General features: G+C 38.3%; 1 protein-coding gene across 1 annotated transcript in view; it reads right to left on the bottom strand.

Moving 5' to 3' along the window:
• Positions 1-19558, bottom strand: part of tmem8b (transmembrane protein 8B) — a 152520-nt gene that overhangs the window by 35602 nt on the left and 97360 nt on the right. Inside the window, exon 6 of the mRNA XM_053481276.1 lies at positions 3769-4148. Coding sequence (XP_053337251.1) covers positions 3769-4148 — 380 coding nt within the window. The remainder of the gene's footprint in view (positions 1-3768; positions 4149-19558) is intronic.

Here is a 19558-nt window from a genome sequence, read left to right as displayed (position 1 = left end):
TCAAAACCAAAAAAAAAAAAAAAAAGGAAATGCTTTAATGATAGATGTTACTATACCGTATACCTTGATTAGCCATAACATTAAAACCTTAAAACATTAAGCCTAACAGCTCTGATCCCTCGAGGCATGACTCCAAAAAGACCTCTGAAGGTGTGCTGTAGCATCTGGCACCAGAATATTAGCAGCAAATCCAGTAAATGCTGTAAGTTGGAAGTTGCATTATAAACTTTTTTTTTTTTTTTAAGCAATTTGTGCAACATTAGCTTTTCAGTGCGTTCGGACCAGATGGGTATACTGTAGCCTTTCGCCCCCACAGCCGTTAATGAGCCTTGGTGCTCACGATCTTGTCACGATTTTACTGTTCAGTATATTTAAATGATAATCGATGTTGATTGATAATCATTTAATATTATGAATTTGTGACATAAATTGATCAGCTTAGCATTTACATTTCATGTGAACTTATGACACATAAGTAAGGCTCAAACTTTAACTCTGGAACATGATAGTGACATTTGCTGAAGCACTCTTCAGGCAATTCACCACCCCATCAATAGGGACTGTCAGGCACTTACATGGTTGCTAACATTTGTTATTAATTAGACAAAGGTGCAGAAGTCATCATCCACCCACATGGAGTATATTGTTGAGACTCTCAACAGACCTAACCCTGGCCTTTGATATTCTAGACGTGCTTTTTTAGATCTGTTCTCTAAGTTGCAAGGGAAATAAGAAGAACTGAATTATAGAAGTTATAATATTTCAGCCGCATGAGACGTCTCAAAAAACATAGGCATACCAATGATACTTACATCACCTGAAACAGGTTACGTACGGTACCTGCATTTTAAAGAAGTTAGAGAACTTTCTTTTCTTTTTAAATGTAGGGGTGAGGGGGGAACCACAACTGACACACATGCTCAGGCACTATATTTTGAGATTTACTTAGGAACCAGAGAGTTGAAAGAACAAGTCAATCCATCACACTGACAGTTATTACATTTTATATCCCAGTGCGGTTGAACTGTCAATTTTGTTTGGTCAGATAGCGCCGACAGTAGTGCTGGCTGTAATTCAAATGACAGGTTTATATTAATGTGATTGCTGTAATGCATTATCGTTTCTACAGTCATAGCTCACTTGTATCGAAGATGCACTACATAATCTAAAGCTAATAATAAATGGATTAAACAAAAGTGTTTTTATTTCACAATGAAAATTAGGTTTTCAGTAAGGAGATCATTATTTCACTTTTATAAAAAGCCTCTTCAGTGTCAATGCTTTTGTATTCTGTGACAGGAAAGTTTTCTGGAAAGAGGGTTTTTAGTTTTTCTGTAACATGACAAGCTGCATTTTTTAATCTGCTACACATTAAGAGAGAAAAATAAAAAATAAGCTAGTTTGGGAACTGTTTGTACCATACTGTACCTGCTGTAAGGGAACTGAAACAGGAACTAACTTAGTTTATGGATGTTCTGCAGAATTAAATGTAATTATCCAGGGTAAAAAAAGAAAAAAAAAAAAAAAAAACTTTTGCCTACAAACTTACAAGTGCTGTGCTGGCAAATTGCTGTGGTCTAAAAGAAATAAATCATTGTTGGATGTGGAAAATAATCAACTTGTGGGGTAGAGGAATCAGACACCTACAGTGTAGCAACCAGCCCATTTGAGAAGGTTCTGGTGCTAGCATGTATCCCTGAGAGATGGAACAAGATTAAGTCTTATATTAGCTACTTTTTCTTTTTTTAAATTATTTTTTTTTTTTTTTTTCAGATTTATGTCTGTTTATGTGAAATCTAAACTGGCCACGTTTCATCTAAATACCTATTAATATCATTGATAGATTTGAATTTAAACAAGTTACGGACACTACATAATAGAGCAAATGGGAAAAAAAATCTTTTATACTAATACTTTTATTTAATACTTTCTTTTTATCTGATAAAATATATAAATGTTGTCACGGCATGCACAAATCTAATATTGTTCGCTCACTCCGTAGACAGCCACACCTTCTGCAGGTGTGCGAAGGAGCGAGGCTGCCGAATTAGGGACGGCGGCAGTGGCGGCTGGTGAAAATTTTTCCTGGTGGGGCTGATGTGACAAAATATTTCTTTGCTTAGTCCAATATAAGAATTAAAATCAACAGTCAGACGATGATTACAATTAACAGTAATGATTTAATCTCCTCCTCAAAATCACCGGTTTCACAGATAAAGTAAATGAACAAATTTCCATTGTATAATACGCCATGCATGCTTAAGAGAGTATCAAATACAATAATCAACATCAAAGGGTATGATCAGCTGGATCACCTTTCAAGCAAAGTTGCATCTTAAAGTGGTTCACACAAAGAAAAACAGTTTAAAAAATGCAATTTAACACAACAGTCTAAAACGGGTATATTAATAAGAATCTCACCGAATTTGGTGGAGACTGCTCTTCGCTCGTTAAGTTCGCCATCATTACTCTGATTGACCGCGCCTCTCTCTGATTGGCCGCGCCTCAAAAGAAAAAAAAACTAAATCTCGCGGTATTTTCTGCGGCTTGGGGCAGAATTTTCAGCGCCCCAAGACCATAAAATTCTGAGAAACTGATTGGCCGCATATTTATTAATTTACCCTAGCAACAGTACATGACGGGCTATTTGGCTGCACTCAGGGGCGCTTTTTCTCAGCGCCCCATGACAGAAACGATACAAGTCTGTCTGTGGAAATTCACTGGTAAATGAATGTCACTAGGTGGGAAATGTTGTATATGTTATTCATATCGCATGTAGGCACATACTGGTGGGTAAACCGAATTTAAAAACTTAATTTGTAAAAATATATTTTAAATTTTTAGCCCCTCTTATCAGGGAGGGCGGTGCCCCAGCGCCCCCTATGGGCCGGCCGCCACTGGACGGCGGGTGAGCCATCTGGGCTAATGATCCCTATAAAACACAGCGGGCAGTGTAGCTCGGGGTCTGTTGGGATACTGGACTTTTCCTAAAGTGGAGAGTGCGATGCGTGCGCTACAAAGAGCGGCATGCACGCGGGGCAATGGAACGAGCCTCAGGGACTTCAAACAGGCGAGTGGAAATGCACCTGTGATCTCCCCAGCTAGAACAGCCGCGAGCTCCCGCAGCTCTTTAGATCTCAATCGAGCTGCATTATCGTGACCCTGCTGCCGATTAGGAAAAGGCCACAAGGAGGTACACGTCACGGCCCCTGTTCCAAGCTGGGGAAAGCCGCCCAACCGCCGGACGTCAAAGAGGACTTCCATCTGAGGCTGCGCCCACGAAGAGCTGGGAGGAGCCGGTCCGGCCATACCCCAAGAGGAGAGTAAGCGCAAGTGAAGTGCGCAGAATCTGCTGTCCACGCTGCCACTCTGCCCGCTGCCCACCGCTCACCAGTCTGTGCCCGCATGCCAGCAGGGCACTGCCCACCAGACCTGCATGTGCACAACATCTCTTCCCTATGTTTACATCCTTCCTCCTTTTCACCCTTTCCCAACCCCTTTTTTTATAAACAACTTACCCTTTTTCCCGCAAAACTTCGCCTCGTGTAGTGTACGTGCTTTATGGTTCTGCCCGTGCAATGCGAGTCAAACCCGTTACAATGTGTATGCATGTTTGCAAAAGCATTAAGGTATTGTGAAAAATGGTGTTAGCATGAAAAATTTGAATTCAGTTTTTAAAGCAACCATGTAAAGTACTTCCATTAGAAACTCTTTAGAGTTAACAGAAAAACTTTTTAGAAATTTGATATTTTATAAATCTTCACTTACCACATTAAGTTTGAGCTCCATGTTAAGAACCCCTCCGCTGTCCAGCACAGGCATCAGATTAATAGCAAACACTGCTGCCCGGTCTGGAGGAACGGAGATGTTGGGCCCAAAGAAGATATAGAAGTGTACGGAGAAGGTATCCAACTCATTGCGTAATGTAGGTCGGATTGGCCAGCACTTATTGGTGTCAGCAGTGGGAGCCAAGTAGATGATGCTGTTCTCGGCTTTCAGCAGTGGACTCTGTTCCGAGCCATTTCGTGCCAGGTTGGGCAAGCTGGCAGCCGGCAGTGTTTCCGACAGAGAAAAGCCCATCGCTGTGCCAAATGACTGGGGCATATTCATGGCAGATGAGCCTTTAGTGATGCTTGGCTTGGAGCAGTCTAAAGGGAGAGGATAAGAAAAGGGTTTGAAGTTGAAATTTGTAAGATGTGTGATTGTATATGAGAATGATAAAGGATGATGAAGCTGGGTAAATGTGAAATGAGGATGTTTTTTGACTCTGAAGAAAACATGACAGGGTGATCTAAGCATACAGGTCACAGCAAGGATAAAAGGATCCACCTGTCATTCCTCCACACCTGTAAGCTACATCTTATCTTACTGTAAATCTCCAAGCTTTATCACTGTAGGAAAATCTTCATTTCTCCTTCCTAATTTTAGCCATAAAATCAACTTCAACTTTACTTTTCCGATTGAAAAAAAAGCTTCACATGTGTGGGTGTGTGTACTGTATTGTGTACATATTGTGTATTTAGAACACTGGAGTGTCTCAAGGGCAAAAAGAGTTATCTTCAAGGAAAAAGCCAAAACAAAACATACTGAAACAGGCGGACAACTTTGCTTCCCTCACACTAATAAACTGTTTTATTGGTGTATGTTCAATTCTAAATTAATAAATCACTGATTTAGATTCGGAAAACACCCCAAGTGGGATTTCAGTTGTATGGCAAAGTTAAAACTTAGCTTTGTTGCTTAGGCTTAAATATCTTGAGAGTAAACATTTAGTAAAATTAAGCTATTTATTTCATAAGCCGTCACATTAAAAGGTTCCCCTTGAGCCACCGAGGCAGCTCTGGCCCCTTGGGGCATGATTCCACATGGTACAGTATCTGGTTAATTTGGAAGCCAGGTCAGCGGCCTTGGGCGCTTTGGCTACTATGCCCTGTGTGCGGCGTGCTATGGCAGCATGCACTGCATGTTATCATGCCTTTCTATTGTGGCCAGCATTTCCTTTTTATTTTTTATTAAGTTGTGCCGCATTGGTTTTTCTGTGGGATCAGAACGGATGGGCTGGTCTTTGGTTCCCACAGACATGGGTGAGCTTTTCTGTACCCATAATACTGTAAACCAGTTTACTGGCATGTGATTGATAATCAATTTTAATGTGTTCATGTTTTGTGGTGTTAATTTTATGCCTGATCAGTGTTTATAACATGGAATAGTACAAAACAACATGGATGAAAAAGCATCAGAAATCAAAGAATAAATTAATAAAACAACAGAACTCACCAAACAAACACGTCAGTTTATCACCCATTGAACCTAATCCAATGTATGATATTTGTGCTTGCATAATTCTTTTAACTACACAATTTAAACAACGTGCATTAATGCATGTTATAATAACTAATACATTTGGCACAAAAGTGTAAAATAATAGCGAAACAACTGCATGAGCTATAAGCTATAAAGAATTCAATACATGACACATTCATTTGATTTAACTGTATGGATAGTATTTAATTTGAAATAGTTTCAGGAATTATGTGACCTGTGTCCTTTGACGTGTCAAGCATTACATTTTTTTTATTATCAATAATTAACAACGATTATGTCTTTTGAATAACATTTCAAAATTTACAGTTCTCTACCCAAAAATAGAGATCTAATAGGAACCCATATAACCAGGGGCACAGAGGCTATAAAAGTCAGAGGGAAAAACAGAGAACCTGTCATATCTGAAATAAACCTTCATTAGTATGTTAATTGCATTCCATTTAGCCAGTGTCTCTGATTAAATCAAGCCATTCTTCCACTCCTCCAAGATTACTGCCAGGCCATTGGAAAATGATAATGGTCTGAGGCATGCAATTAGAGATTCATATGTAGATCTGGGGAACCAGAAGCATCAACAAACGGACACTTTCCACATCCCAACCAGCTGGACATGGTTTTCAGCACATGCGAGACCACCACAGGTGCTGCCGCAGGAGGAACACATGTTGCCTCTAATGGAAGATTCTTACTGCAACTCTAACACGAAAAAGAAAGTAGAACTTATCTGATCGCTTCATTTGAAAATGGAAAAAAATTATGCTGGAAATTACAGTACGACAACTAAGCAAGCGATGCCAGTGGAGCTTGCAATATTACTAGTAGTGGATTTTTGGAAAACCTTCTTTGTTTTAGAAAAAGCAAAGAAAATACGGCTTGTGCAAATCTTTGAGCCGCTGCCTTAATCACATCCCTCTGAAAGCAAAGCTCAATTTCACATTCCCTGTAGATGTTTGCCTTCAAACAAAGATGAACATATTGCTGTGCCAGTGGGAGTGCTCGCTGACTTTTTCAGCTCTTCATGCAACTTGAAAGTTTGGATGTAGACCAAATGGCAAGGCAAACAAGCAAAGATTATAACAAAGCAGTTCAGGATAGGGGCTACACTGAAAATACTGGGGGGGAGAAAGTCAAACTTTCAATGCAGCATTACTGTCTAGATATTTAAGGGTATGAGGTGCTCATAAGAGTGGAATTCTTTACAAATAAGAAAAGCTTGCCTGACCACTCACATCCATTACGTTCACTTCCTTGGAATAGAAATCGGCATCATCTCACAGTTTAAAGTGGCTTTGTGCCGTCTGGAAATGTATAGCAATGTAAGCTAGGATCAGTTGCTGTAAATATAGGCAACACTACAGTACCTTGCTCGATCAAAGTGTGCTTTATACAGTAGCTTCAGGCTCAGGACAAGTTTACCAAAGCTCTCCTTAAAGATTTGTTGCACACACTAGTGACAGTATTGACGTAAAAAAGTATCTTACCAGAAATTATATTTTTAAAAAAGCATGTTAGATCCTTCTTTCTTATGTATTGAAGTGTTGGAAAAATTCTCGGCCCTGACACACTTAGGGCAGGTAATTCACACTTACTTTATCCTTCACTAGTTCTAATTAAATATTGTTAACAGACCATGAAATGGGCAACACTGTATGACAATAGGCTCACACCACCAGCAGTATGTGCAGAGGTAACGCACAAACTAAGCTAGCATTAACTTTTTCCCATCAATGTAACTTTTAACATTAAATCAACGTCATTACTGGCTGAACAATGACAGCACCTTAGATGTGACATGGATGTCGGAGGACTCGCACAAAATCGCACAAGAAGATCGTGATGTTCTTTTCTATCATTCTGATTTTCAACCTCGAATAATAATTTGCCAATCTGGTACAACTATATAGACAAGATCAATACCCTAAGACATAATTATACCTCACTCACCAGATCAACCATCATAGCACCTGCTATCAATGCTTACCACATTATGCTACCATTGCTCCATTGATGACTTCCTTTCTCCTCACAAAGGACACCAATAAAACCCAAGTGAATGTTATCTTTTGCACGTAATGAGAGGAGTGCTGAACCTGATATAGATTTAAAAGCAGTGTGTGAAAAGAGTGGATAATGCCTGCGAGATTAACAGGGCAATAAAATGTCTAAGCGAGAATGGGCAGGTGTGTAACTATAAAACCCATTTCCAGTAATTGTCCTGTAGCAGGTGGGGGGTGTGGTTTACCCTGTTTCTGAACTGGAAGAGATGTGTTCGGGGATAAGCCAGTGAGGTAATGACTAACGTGTCGCACCTGAGCCCTGTTACCCCCCCATAACTGTATGTGATCTCTATTTCATCCCTGTCTGTCTTAATCAGTAGTAGCTGTATGAGTGTGTGTGTGTGTGTGTGTGTGTGTGTGTGAGTGAAAGAGAGAGAGAGAGAAAAAGAAAAAGAGAGTCAGTCAGTCAGTCGAGTAAAGGAAATAAGTGGTGCAAGTACAACTCAAAAAGCTTACATGCACTTTTTCCAACCCAAGGATGCACCAATTGTGCTTCCATTTAAAGGGTGTAATACATATCGTTATATTAAATATAAAAAAAAAGTTGATACTTAGGCTGTGGAATATGCAGTACTATAGTTTTCTTACTTAAAATATTTTAACAATAAAACACTCAAAACAGGCAAGTTCACAATCCATGTTACCATTTTAAACCTCAGGAAATGTAGAACTTTGGTTCTTTTTCATTGTTAAGGTTCATTCGGAAAAAAACCATTAGAAACATAACCAACTCACCCACGACAATCACTAAGTCAGTGACCCTGACTCATTCTGCTCTCCACACCTGCCTGATCCTTATCTGACTCTAGCTGGAGTTTTTTTTATCACTTAGAAAACACCCATTGCAGCTGAGTACAGTGAAACCTCAGATTGCGAGTAATGCGGTTTGCGAGTGTTCCGCAAGACGGGCAAAGATTTGTAATAAATTTTACTTGGAAAACGAACAAGTCGTGGTTTACGAGTACAGAGTACCATGTATCACGCATGCGCTTCTTGTTTTGATGCTGAGCGTCACGTGATCACAACTGAGCCAATGTTTTTTCTTTCTCATGCGCTGCGGAATTGTGGTTAATCGTCTCCCCTGCTGGGTCTTAGTGCGCGTCTCTTAATAGAATAATCTACACCCGTGCATGCGTGTACTGTTTACTATAACACTGTGACATACATGTGTGTGTGTCAAAACATATTTGAGTTTGTGTTTGTAAGCGTGTGTGTACAGCGCGCGGGGACTGTTTATTATAAACTCTCTCTCTCTCATGGAAACACTGCTCTGTCGCGATTTTTTTCAAAGGTAAAGTGAAGGTTATTTTGTTTTATTTTTACTTTACAGCAGTGATTCCGTTAGCATCCGCTCAAGTGAGTGATATTAGCAATTGTTCCTTGTTAATTTTTTCAATAAACAGTGTGTGTGTGTGTGTGTGTGTGTGTGTGTGTGTGTGTGTGTGTGTGTGTGTGAAAAGCTCAAATAGGAGAAGAAGGGTTACTTTTACTTTAGCTTCACACACATACACATACACACAAATATGCCTGCATGCATAAACAAACACTTATCTGTCTGGATTTATTTTTGCAATTTTTTTAAGGTAAAGTGCAGGTTAATTTGTTTTATTTTTACTTTATATTTTGTATTCATTATTTTTATGTATTCATTTTTTTTTGGGGGGGGGGGGGCTGTGGAACAAATAATTTGAGTTTCTATTATTTCTTATGAGGAAATTCCTTTTGGTTTACGAGTGTTTTAAATTTAAGCCCACTTCCGGAATGAATTGTACTCGTAATCCAAGGTTCCACTGTATGGCCTATATAGACAGCAAAATGTTGGACTTAGAAACCATGAAGATGCAAATATACAAACATTTTGCAATAATAAAGTGATGGTAAATAAATAAAAAAAAATGATTATTTTCAAACTATGATTCAGTTCCTGGTTACTTTGACAAATTTTAAATTATTTATCATTAAATTAACATAATCTGATGTTTTCCAGATTATGATAGGAAAGAAACCTCAAAAAGGTCAGAGTCCGAAGGGAACATATCTTTCATTTCATTGTCGGCTTCGTCGCCTGGGGTATACTTCTAAGGTATGCTTTGTGAATATGTCCATTGTTAAAAGTGATATGCAAATAAAACTGACTAAAATAAAAGAGGCCAAAATCTGGCCAAAAAAAAGTAAACATTTCTGGCGGGTCAAATTACCGGGCAATAAAGAAGTAAAACTGGTAAAAGAACCTTAAACATGTTATCAAAACCTGAAAAGATAGTGCTGAACCATCAACTTTGTGGAAGGAACATGGTCGTAAAAAGAAAAAAATCATAAATAGAGCTCGCTTAAAAGACTTTTTCAACAGTAAAAAACAGAGCTATGTTAAATAGTTAAAGTAAAAAAGAGCATTTCTATATACAAACAGTGTGACGAGATCACACAGGATTGGGACCAAACAGCTGTATGGCCATAAGAAAACCTCATGTACGTAAGACCAATTTAAAAAAAAGCTTTAATTTGAAAAGAAGCATAAAGATTGAGTTTTGGAGCAATGAAAAAGGTCTGATAAGCTCAGATTGAGCCTTTTTCAGAGTGATGGGTGTGTCAGGGTAAGAAGGATAGTGATGCACTCATCATGCACAATGCCCACTGAACGAGTCTCTACAGGAAGCGTTATGATCTGGGGTTGCGTCAGTTCGTCAGGTGTAGGCTCGGCTGATGACCTAAATGTACTGAATGACCAAAGCATCACATCAATGGAGTTTTTATTCCCTGGTGGTACAGAAATATTCCAAGAGAAAGTGGTTCTGAGAGTATGTGGAATCATTTTCACACATGCGCTGGCCACCACATTGTGTGCTGTAATCATAGCTGCTAAAGGTGGTTGAATGAGGTCTTAAAATGTTTTTTTAATTATTATTTTCCATTATCATTCCTGAAGCAATTAGAAAACCATAACATCAGCATTACATTATGTTTTCTTTCACAGCTAACATCTCTGTTGTAACTACGTAAGCAGTTCCTTTTCTGTTTGTCAAAAAAATCCCTTGCTCTTCCGTGCTGTGGAATTTATATGGAGGTGCTAAAAAATTCTACAACATGGTTGTCAGAAGAGCTTAGATTATTTATTCATTCATCTTTAGTAACCATTTTATCCCGGTCAAGGTTGTTGTGAATCAGGAGCACGCTGAACAGTATATTACATTATTATACAATATGTATTCTTCTTTATTTACAAGTGTTATTGTATTTCAAAATAAGTCTTTTGGAGACTTTGAAGTTATACATCTTTTTTAGAGATGGTGTCATAAATCTATTATTTACCCGCTACTGAAAATGACATTTTACTACAAACTATTAGTTCAGATTTCTAATAAGATTTAAAAAATAATAAAAAATTATTATTATCTGCTATGACTATATTGAGGGTCAAAAATTTAATGAAATCATAAATACAAGTCAACATAACATATAAAAATATAAAAATATGTTATTACGCTGAGAGCAAGGTAAGGTTAAGAGTAAGCTAAAAAAAAATTATTTTAAACTTCTGCTGTGGGTCTGAGAGAAGATGAATGAGTTTAGTGGACAGCTGAGAAGTGGGTTGCTGGCACATGTTTGTCGAGTAACTTCCAACCTCAGCCTTCCACCTACGCTAAATCGCACCTCTAAGTAGTAAGGCTGTTGGACTCCATTGTGTATTTCCAATTAGCACTTTTTTTTTTTTTACAATGGAAGTTTCTGTTCTTACATGTTCCTCGGCGATCTCCCAGCAGCAGTGCTGGTACTGTAGAAGAGCCCCAGTATAGGAAAGGAAACGCAGTATGCAATCATTTGTATGTAGAACCAGGGGCTGTGCTGGCCCTTGACTGAGCTCGACTTCAACAGAGGTCAAGCAAAATAGCATGCAGCGAAGCTCCTGCTGTATTGCTATGGTAACTGAGCCTGCTAAGAGAGACAAGGTGCGAGAAAAAGAGCACATTAGACAAGGCTACTCCACTTCTTCCAGCAGACTCGACTTCTTCCCTGCAGACGTCTAATGTATTGCTGAACACTCCTCTGTGAGTGCTATCAATTTAAAAAAACTCTGGTTCAATAAGACAGCTAGTTAATGCTAAAGCCCGTACCTGAACCGTTTTCCTGGGATTGGTATTTTCAATAGAAGAAAAGTAAGTTCCAGAGGGGTCTCTCATAGAAGACATCCTGAATTTTGATGGACAGGAAACCACTTGACACTTGATGAATTTTACTTTACCTTCTGCCTATTTCAAAGCCAAGATTTCAAAAGACTAGCATGACAGCTAGACAGGGAGATGATGACTCCCTATACCTTGACAGTTTCCACTCAAACAGCATGTATAAATATTTATGAGACGTCATATTCAGCGGCCACTATTTAAGTGGATAACTATTTCTTATTTCTTTTTACTGGTGTAATACCTAATCAGAAAAGACCTAATCGTGCTATAGTCAAAAACAATAAGAGACATACAAATGCACAAATAATCTCAAGTGTTCGCAGACTTTACGGTTTACGGTGAAAACCTAAAATCGAACTACAGTACACTAGGGTTTTTTTTTTTTGCATAAACCACCAGCTACACTATACTGTATATTGGTTATACCAATCATTACTGCTGCACATTAATGCAAAGCCCTTACTGTGGAATCTGAATTGCAACCTAAAATGCTCTCAGCAATGCAAATTGCTGAATCAAATTTAAATCATCTCTGTGATACACACAGCTGTGGCAGTGGAAGCTCAGTGGTTAAGGCTCTTGTCTACTGATCAGAAAATTGTGCGTTCAGGTCCTCGCAATGCAAAGCTGCCACCCATTTGAGCGAAACTGTCCTTGAGCCAGACCCTTAGCCTTTATTTGCGTAGCCCAATTGTAAGATGCTTTGGATTAAAGCATCTCCCAAATGATTAACTATAATGTTACTACTGGCTGTGAAAATAAATACATTATTTGGATTGAACAGATACCATGTTTTATTCACTCATTCTCCATCATTTTCTATACCTTGAATCCTGTACATGGTCGCAGGAGGCTTGGAGCCAATCCCAGGAGACTTGGGGCACTAGCCAGCATACACCATAGACAGGGTGCCAGTCCCTCAGGCCTGAAGCACACACATTCACACACTACCGGCAATTCGGAAACAACAATTAGACAAATTTGCATGTCTTTGGACTGTGGGGGGAAACCGGAGTACCCGGAGGAAACTCACCAAGCACTGGAAGAACATGACCCAGACTGACCCAGAGGCGGGATTCTTAACCATGGTTCCGAAGCCACAGTGCTAACCTGTGTCCTAAACTGATAAATATACAGACAGTAAATGAATAGGACTTGTACTATTCCATCTTGGAGAAAGGTATACTTTTGTAGCCCAAAGCATTGAGGCATGATATTCAACGTATTATAGTTTTCCCAGTACACAGTGATTTCACTAATTAGGTCTAGCCTACAGTATCTGGCTGAAGAGTTGCTAATTAACTGAAAAATTTGGGAAAAACTTGTTATGTGACAATAGTATTCAGCTTCTGCAGCCATGGCCCGGGTCATTTCCAGACGTAAACCCAATAGAAAAAGTATGTACATCATCTTCCGGAAGCAATCAAGCAGGCATGGATTGAGCTAGTGACACCAGAGTACTGCAGACATCTTCTTGATCCTATACCCAGCAGGTTTTAAAGAATAAAGGACTTTAAACTAAATTTTGATAGCTGGATGGCAATTGAATTTTCTAAAAACACCAAATTATTCGAATTCTTTCTTATCTTGATTGTTGTTATTTAAAAATAAGGTGTCAGAGGTGGCACAGTGGCTTAGTATTTAGCCTTGCACCTCCAATTGTAGGATTCAATTGCCACCTTAGAGTCTGTGTACATAGAGTTTGCATGTTCTCTCCATGATTGGTGGGTTTCCTCCGGGTACTCCGGTTTCCTCTTATAGTCTAAAGACATGCAGATTAGGCTAATTAGCATTTCCAAATTCCCCATAATTTGTGAATGAGCGTGTGTGTACAGTATGTGTGTGTGTGTTCTGAATTAGCACTATTGGTGTACTAATTACTATCATTATCATTATTATTATTATTAGTAGTAGTAGTAGTCAGAAATATCCACTTAAAAATCTGCCTCAGGCTTGCAGATGAATCTTTTTCGGAAGCTGTTCAAAAGTTCTTTATTGCTCTACAAAACTTTTGTCTGGTGCTCAAAAGGTAAACGAATATGATGACAGCTTTTAAAGAAACACTAGCACATGTTCGTGGAACTACAAATCATTTATTGACGTAACACACTTGGAGGACAGCGCTATCCGCTCCTTCCGCTTGCATGAGCTTACAGACGCCCCTGATTGGCTCCCGAGAGGTTTAAGCATCACTTGGGAATCGAACTTGCGATCTCTGGATGATAGGGCGAGCACTTTACCACTGCGCCACTCAAAGGCAAACCTGACAATAAAGAGAACCGAGCAGATCTAACTGAACTGTCTAACAGCTGACAGAATTATAAAAAGTTATACAGTAGAATAATACCTTTATAGAAACTACAATAATAACTATACCACTAATACCATACATGTATTTTATAAGGTTCAGAGCTAAATGTAGCTGTGAGCCCTTTATCCCGCCAAAAGGTCTAATCCATCAAAAGACAGTCTGAATACGTGCAATCAAAAGTGAAAGCCTTTCATTAGCGATAGCGACATGCTGCCGAGGTCAACGTTGTAAAATGCATTTATGTAGCTGCTTAACTTACTTACTGTTCCTGTTTAATTTTCTAAAAAGAAAATCCACAATCATAAAAGTGTTAAGGATTTTGAGCAGCATTTTGAAAATCAATTTGCAATGCATTATGGTCACATTTATATGGTGAGAAAGCATAGGGAATTAAAGCATCTGAATAAGCTGTTTGTAATAACACATGTAGACTTGAAATATAAAACAAAACAAATACTTTAACCAAATTTTAAACTCTAATAAAGTTTTATATTATTATGAGTCAGTTTTAAAGACAGGCAACAAGTTCTTTAATTTTGTGGAGGTTGGGACAGGAAGGGAAACCATCGTAAAAACTTTCCTAGATTTTGGGGATCTCCTAGGATAAAAGTGGTAACCTTTAGGATAAAAGTGAAAAGCCCCTAGGATAAAAGTGTCATTTTTCTGATCGCTCACTCACTTACTAATTCTCTGTACTGCTTATAGTGTACACGGTTGGTGGAGGTCTGAAGTCTATCCCAGGGAGCTTGGGACACTAGGCAGTATACACCCTGGACATGATGTCTTTAGCAGGGCACAAGCATGCATACACAATATGGGCAATTAGGAAAAGCCCCATTGGCATAAACTGCATGTCTTTGGACTATGGGAGGAAACTCACCAAGCACAGGAAGACCATGTAAACTCTAAGCACACAGACCTACAGCAGGACTTGAACTGCTGGAGGTGAGAGGCCACATTGCTAACCTATTACCCCACTGTGTTACCTTACTGTACATATACACTATACGTTTACATTTACCTTTAACTGTAACATTTTGAATGATTAAACAGTGTTTTGTGCAGTTTTGTTAGATATTGAAGCATATTAAGTATTCAAATCTACAACAGGCCAGCATGTAATCTGTCTGGGGTATTCACTGCAGTTACTGTGCCAGGAGTAAATTCATCTTTCCATTAATCTCCAGTAACCATTGCTCAGGGCTGTGTTAAATCCCAAGAACACTAGGCATGAGGCAGGAATATGGCTTACATCCACCTAGCTTTTACTGGGGCTTCCAACAACAGGAACTACATAACCCCCTTACTGAAGAGCCATGTTTGACAGGTGACCTTACATGAGTTTTCTGCTAGACTGAAAAATGCGATCGCTTCTGTCCGGACTATATTCTGACGAAGATGAAAAAGCCCTTCCCTGTGTCTCAGCATTATCCAAAAGTGATGTCAACCAAGGTCTTCCTGCACCTTGTAAGATGGATGAGAATCCTCTGGAACGTCTTTAGTATCTAATGCACAGAGCCTGTCCACACAGAGTGGATTTAAAGTTTAATAAGTGAAGCTTTCAGGGAATGAGAATAGAAACATGCAGAGTGTAGCCTGGGAGTATTCGTAATCTTTTCCCATTCGTTATTCAAAAAATGTATCACTGTAGAAGTTTTATTGGTATACTAACCAATTATTCTTAAGCTGTTACTGTAGGTTAGTACTTCCGTGCATGGTCTTGACATTATTCTGGTGTGCATTATCTTTTGCATGATTTAATTTTTTTGTATCATCAACATTTCTAAAATACATACAGTGCCTGGATTATTTACTGCTTTAGGATGAATCTTTCACCTTGAATTTTTTTTATATACGTTTCCGTGTAATCCTGCTACCTGCACAGAGAATTCAATGCTATTCTTTAACTTTAACACAAGCCCACAGAACCAAAACACACTAAACCTATTTAATTGCCTCTCTCAAGGCTCCAAGTCTTGATAAGCATGGGTAAGCAGACTCAAGAAAAGCAAGACTATCTATACTCCAGCTTTGATAAGAGTTCTTGTGGAGAGAAGGAAGCTCATTTCATTTCACGTCTGACTCTTTTCACTTTTCTTACTCTCTCTTCTCTGTAATAAATGTTTCTCTTTCCGTATTTTTTTTTTTGCCCTACTTCTCCTGACTCCTCTACTATAAGTGCCAGGGTGGTTGTTGAAAAGAAGCTTATCAGGCTTGGTTTAATATCTTTCACCATTTCGAGGCTCCAAAAGTCTCCAATGCTTTCTATTTTATTTTATTTTCGGCACATTTCACACGCGCCGCATTAAGCCTACAAGACCAATGATCCATAAACCTAGGGGTGGTCCTTTAGTTTTAAAGCAAATTGTGTGCCAGCCTGACATCTGCACCATGCAATGAGAGTCAGTTTAATGAGGCTGGGGCAAATGGGCTTGTTAATTTAGACATATCTCTGACTCTCTTCTCTGACTGGTTGGATGCAGTCACTAAATAGTGTTTGCTGAAACAATTTCGTACTTCCGGAGTGCAATTATTAAAGAAAAAAGGACGGTTACCACAGTGCATGGGTTTGATGCATACTGTACGTTGGTAGATATTGTGTGCATTTTCCTGAATGTGCATGTGCTTTTGTACTGGGGACAGCATGGGCACTCTGAAATATGATATTATGGTTATGATAAACAATAATAAATATTGAATTCATGCTCAATCTTTTAATAAAACAGGCAATAAAAGCAAAGAAAATGAAAAGAAATGAGGTGACTGCAATAATCCTGTGACCAAAGACCCTGAAATGAGCGAAGAAACCTTAAAAAATGCTTTTTACTTTCATCGAGATATTGTTTTTCGGACTGCCACTAAGCATTGTTATGCTTGTGATCAATCATGTTCTGATCAATCCTTCACACCTTCTGCAGCATTAAATAAGCCCTGCAACATCTGCCCCATGGCTCCATTCTAACTTGTTTGTCTTGCTGTGTGGAGCACACTGCAGGTAATTAGTTTACTGAGACCAATGGCCTGTGTTGCTGCCCTAGCCTTGCTTCGTTTCACTAATTGACTGTGCAATAGGAGGTCTATAGGCATATCACCACAAATTAAGGCCATTTAAAGAGAGGTAATGGAAATACTGCTTTACGTTTCTTCAATAAATCCCTTTTTCCCCACATTCCTTTTTTAGTACTATTCTTGTGTACTGTATATAATGGTATTGCACTTTAAACATATCTTATATTTAACTGTTAAATATATTGTGTGCTGTTTATATAGGTTTAATGTGCAGCCCAACGGTCTAAGATCCCTAAACAAAACACTTATATTTTGCAAGCTGTACAAATTTTATTTTGTTAAACTAAAAATGACATTATTAACTATAACTTACAATTTGTCTTCCTCTTAGCTTAATAACTCCACATGTTTAAGAGAAATCTTACAATTTATGTTAGCAAACCATGGGAGTGTCATCCAAACATGTGTGTTATTGGAAGAAATACGACTGAAAAGGATCTTTACCATTTCAGAAAAGCAGTTAACATTGTCATTATCACTAATCTGCTTACATTTAAGCACAGAGAAATAGTGCAGATTCATGAATATTAAAATGTGAGGCAATTTGGACTGACTTAGAAGCAATTACTTAGAAGAGAAAGTGTTGTTTAACATGAAATAACATTGCCAAATGTGTTTTCTGGTGCTTCTGCTTCTGGTTTTGGATGTGGGTTTTGGCAGGCAGCTGCCCTCCTCTCTTTCCAGTACTGCAGATCATGCCGACCTATTTGCTGGCGACCGACAGTCTAATTAACGATTATTAAAACACCTGTGATTCTGAGTGATACATAATGTATAGTTGAAAATTCCCAGTGCTGTCATGCTCTATGTCACAACTCATGAAATGCCTCTCGACCAATCAGATTGCTAGGTTAGAACTAACTGTTGCATAAAATACTATAACATGCACAAACATTGTTCATAATCGTTTAAGAGAAAAACACAAAAAATAAAATTTTCAGACTTGTACTCAAATAATTATTCTCTCACACAAAATGTTTCCTTGTGCGTTAGAGAATAATAATTTGCCAAAATGAGCACGTCTAAAAATGGCAATTATTAAATATTGTCCTGTTAAACTGTTATGAACAATGTAAACTCATGTTTTAAGCTAACCATGACATGTTGCAAACACATTTTCGAGCAAGAGTCAACAATTAGTGACAAGCCAATCACATTGTTTCTTTCTGTCATGTGATCAGGGAAGCAAAACTACCTGCTTCAACAAATGAATGCTGCTGTAAATGAATTAAATGCATTTACTGGATTTTTGGATGTTGAACCCCCAAAAAAGGATGTTTACGCTTTCTTACTGACATTGCAGTCAAGCCAACAGTAATAAATGTCATATATGCATTACTTAATGACGTTGATAAGGTCTAAGATAATGTGTGTGAACGCCATATTGTACGTACCAAGCTACAGTATGTGGAATACTCTAATGTAAGCACTGTGGTGAAGTCAGGTTGTAGTGCAACCTTCTGTTTCACTTCGCATTTGACATCTCTTTTTTTTTTCCGTCTTGCTGATGCTTTTACTTGCATTGCAGCATTTGGGAGCCATGATGCACTTACTGCATGGTAATATATTCATAAGAAAATTAAGCAGCGAGGTAATGTTACAACACTTTAAAAAACGAATGGGCAATTTGTCTACAAGAGCAATGAGATGTGCGAGCAGTGTGTGTGTATAAAGTTGCATTCGCTCCATTATAATATGTAATAATATAAACCTTAGAGGACGACTGAAGGACACCGTGTTGGGTGATGCACAAACAGATGTTAAACGGTGTGCTGTGATAGGAACCTGATTTATCTGTTGTGACAAAATTGTGGGAGGTAGAGTTGTGGGAGGTGGAGTGTGTGATTGCGAAGTCACACTTACGGTATGTAACCAAAACAATGTTAACATAATATTTTGGCATTTGTGCTTTTTAACCCCCTTGTGATTTAAAGAAAATGTGCACAAAATATTCCCCATCATCTGTTTGCAATACTCCTTTCTTAATTGAAATTTTAATTGAGTTCTTATTTTGCTTTCAAACTGTTACTATGTTAAATAATAGTATAACTGCTAAGAAGATTTAACATGACATAAGTGTGTGCAAACCTAACATAATATCATACATATTAGCTGAATTTAAGTATTAAAAATCAAAAAGCAAAGCTACTGTATATCATTTCATGTATAAAAACAAAAACCTTAATTTTATGATCTAAAGTGGATACTTAAGGACCTTTTAAGCTGTAATCAAACAGTAAATTGTGTGATCACTGTTTACTTTCTCATTCACATCCACATTATGATGAATGAAAGAAAATGCATCTTAAACCAGTTGCTGCACTGGACCTAATGCTTTTCAGACAGCCCACTGAATACTGATTAACTTTAAACTGGCTATAAGAATCACCCAGGGCCATGTTACACAGCATACATAATACCTTAACATGCTTGACCCTGCATAAATGCTTATGAGCAGCTATAATAAATGTCAGGTCAAATACAGTAATACATTGCAAAATCTACTATATATATCTAAACAAACATCAAAGACTCTAGTGCAATACACTATAACACAGGATAGTCTACTGCAAGTTATAATGCATTACAACATTAGTTATGCGATATGTGCG

The sequence above is a fragment of the Clarias gariepinus genome, chromosome 21 (genome assembly GCF_024256425.1).
Source record: "Clarias gariepinus isolate MV-2021 ecotype Netherlands chromosome 21, CGAR_prim_01v2, whole genome shotgun sequence".
NCBI lineage: Eukaryota > Metazoa > Chordata > Actinopteri > Siluriformes > Clariidae > Clarias > Clarias gariepinus.
The sequence above is the reverse complement of the archived record's forward strand: the minus strand, read 5'-3'. Positions and strand labels throughout refer to the sequence as shown.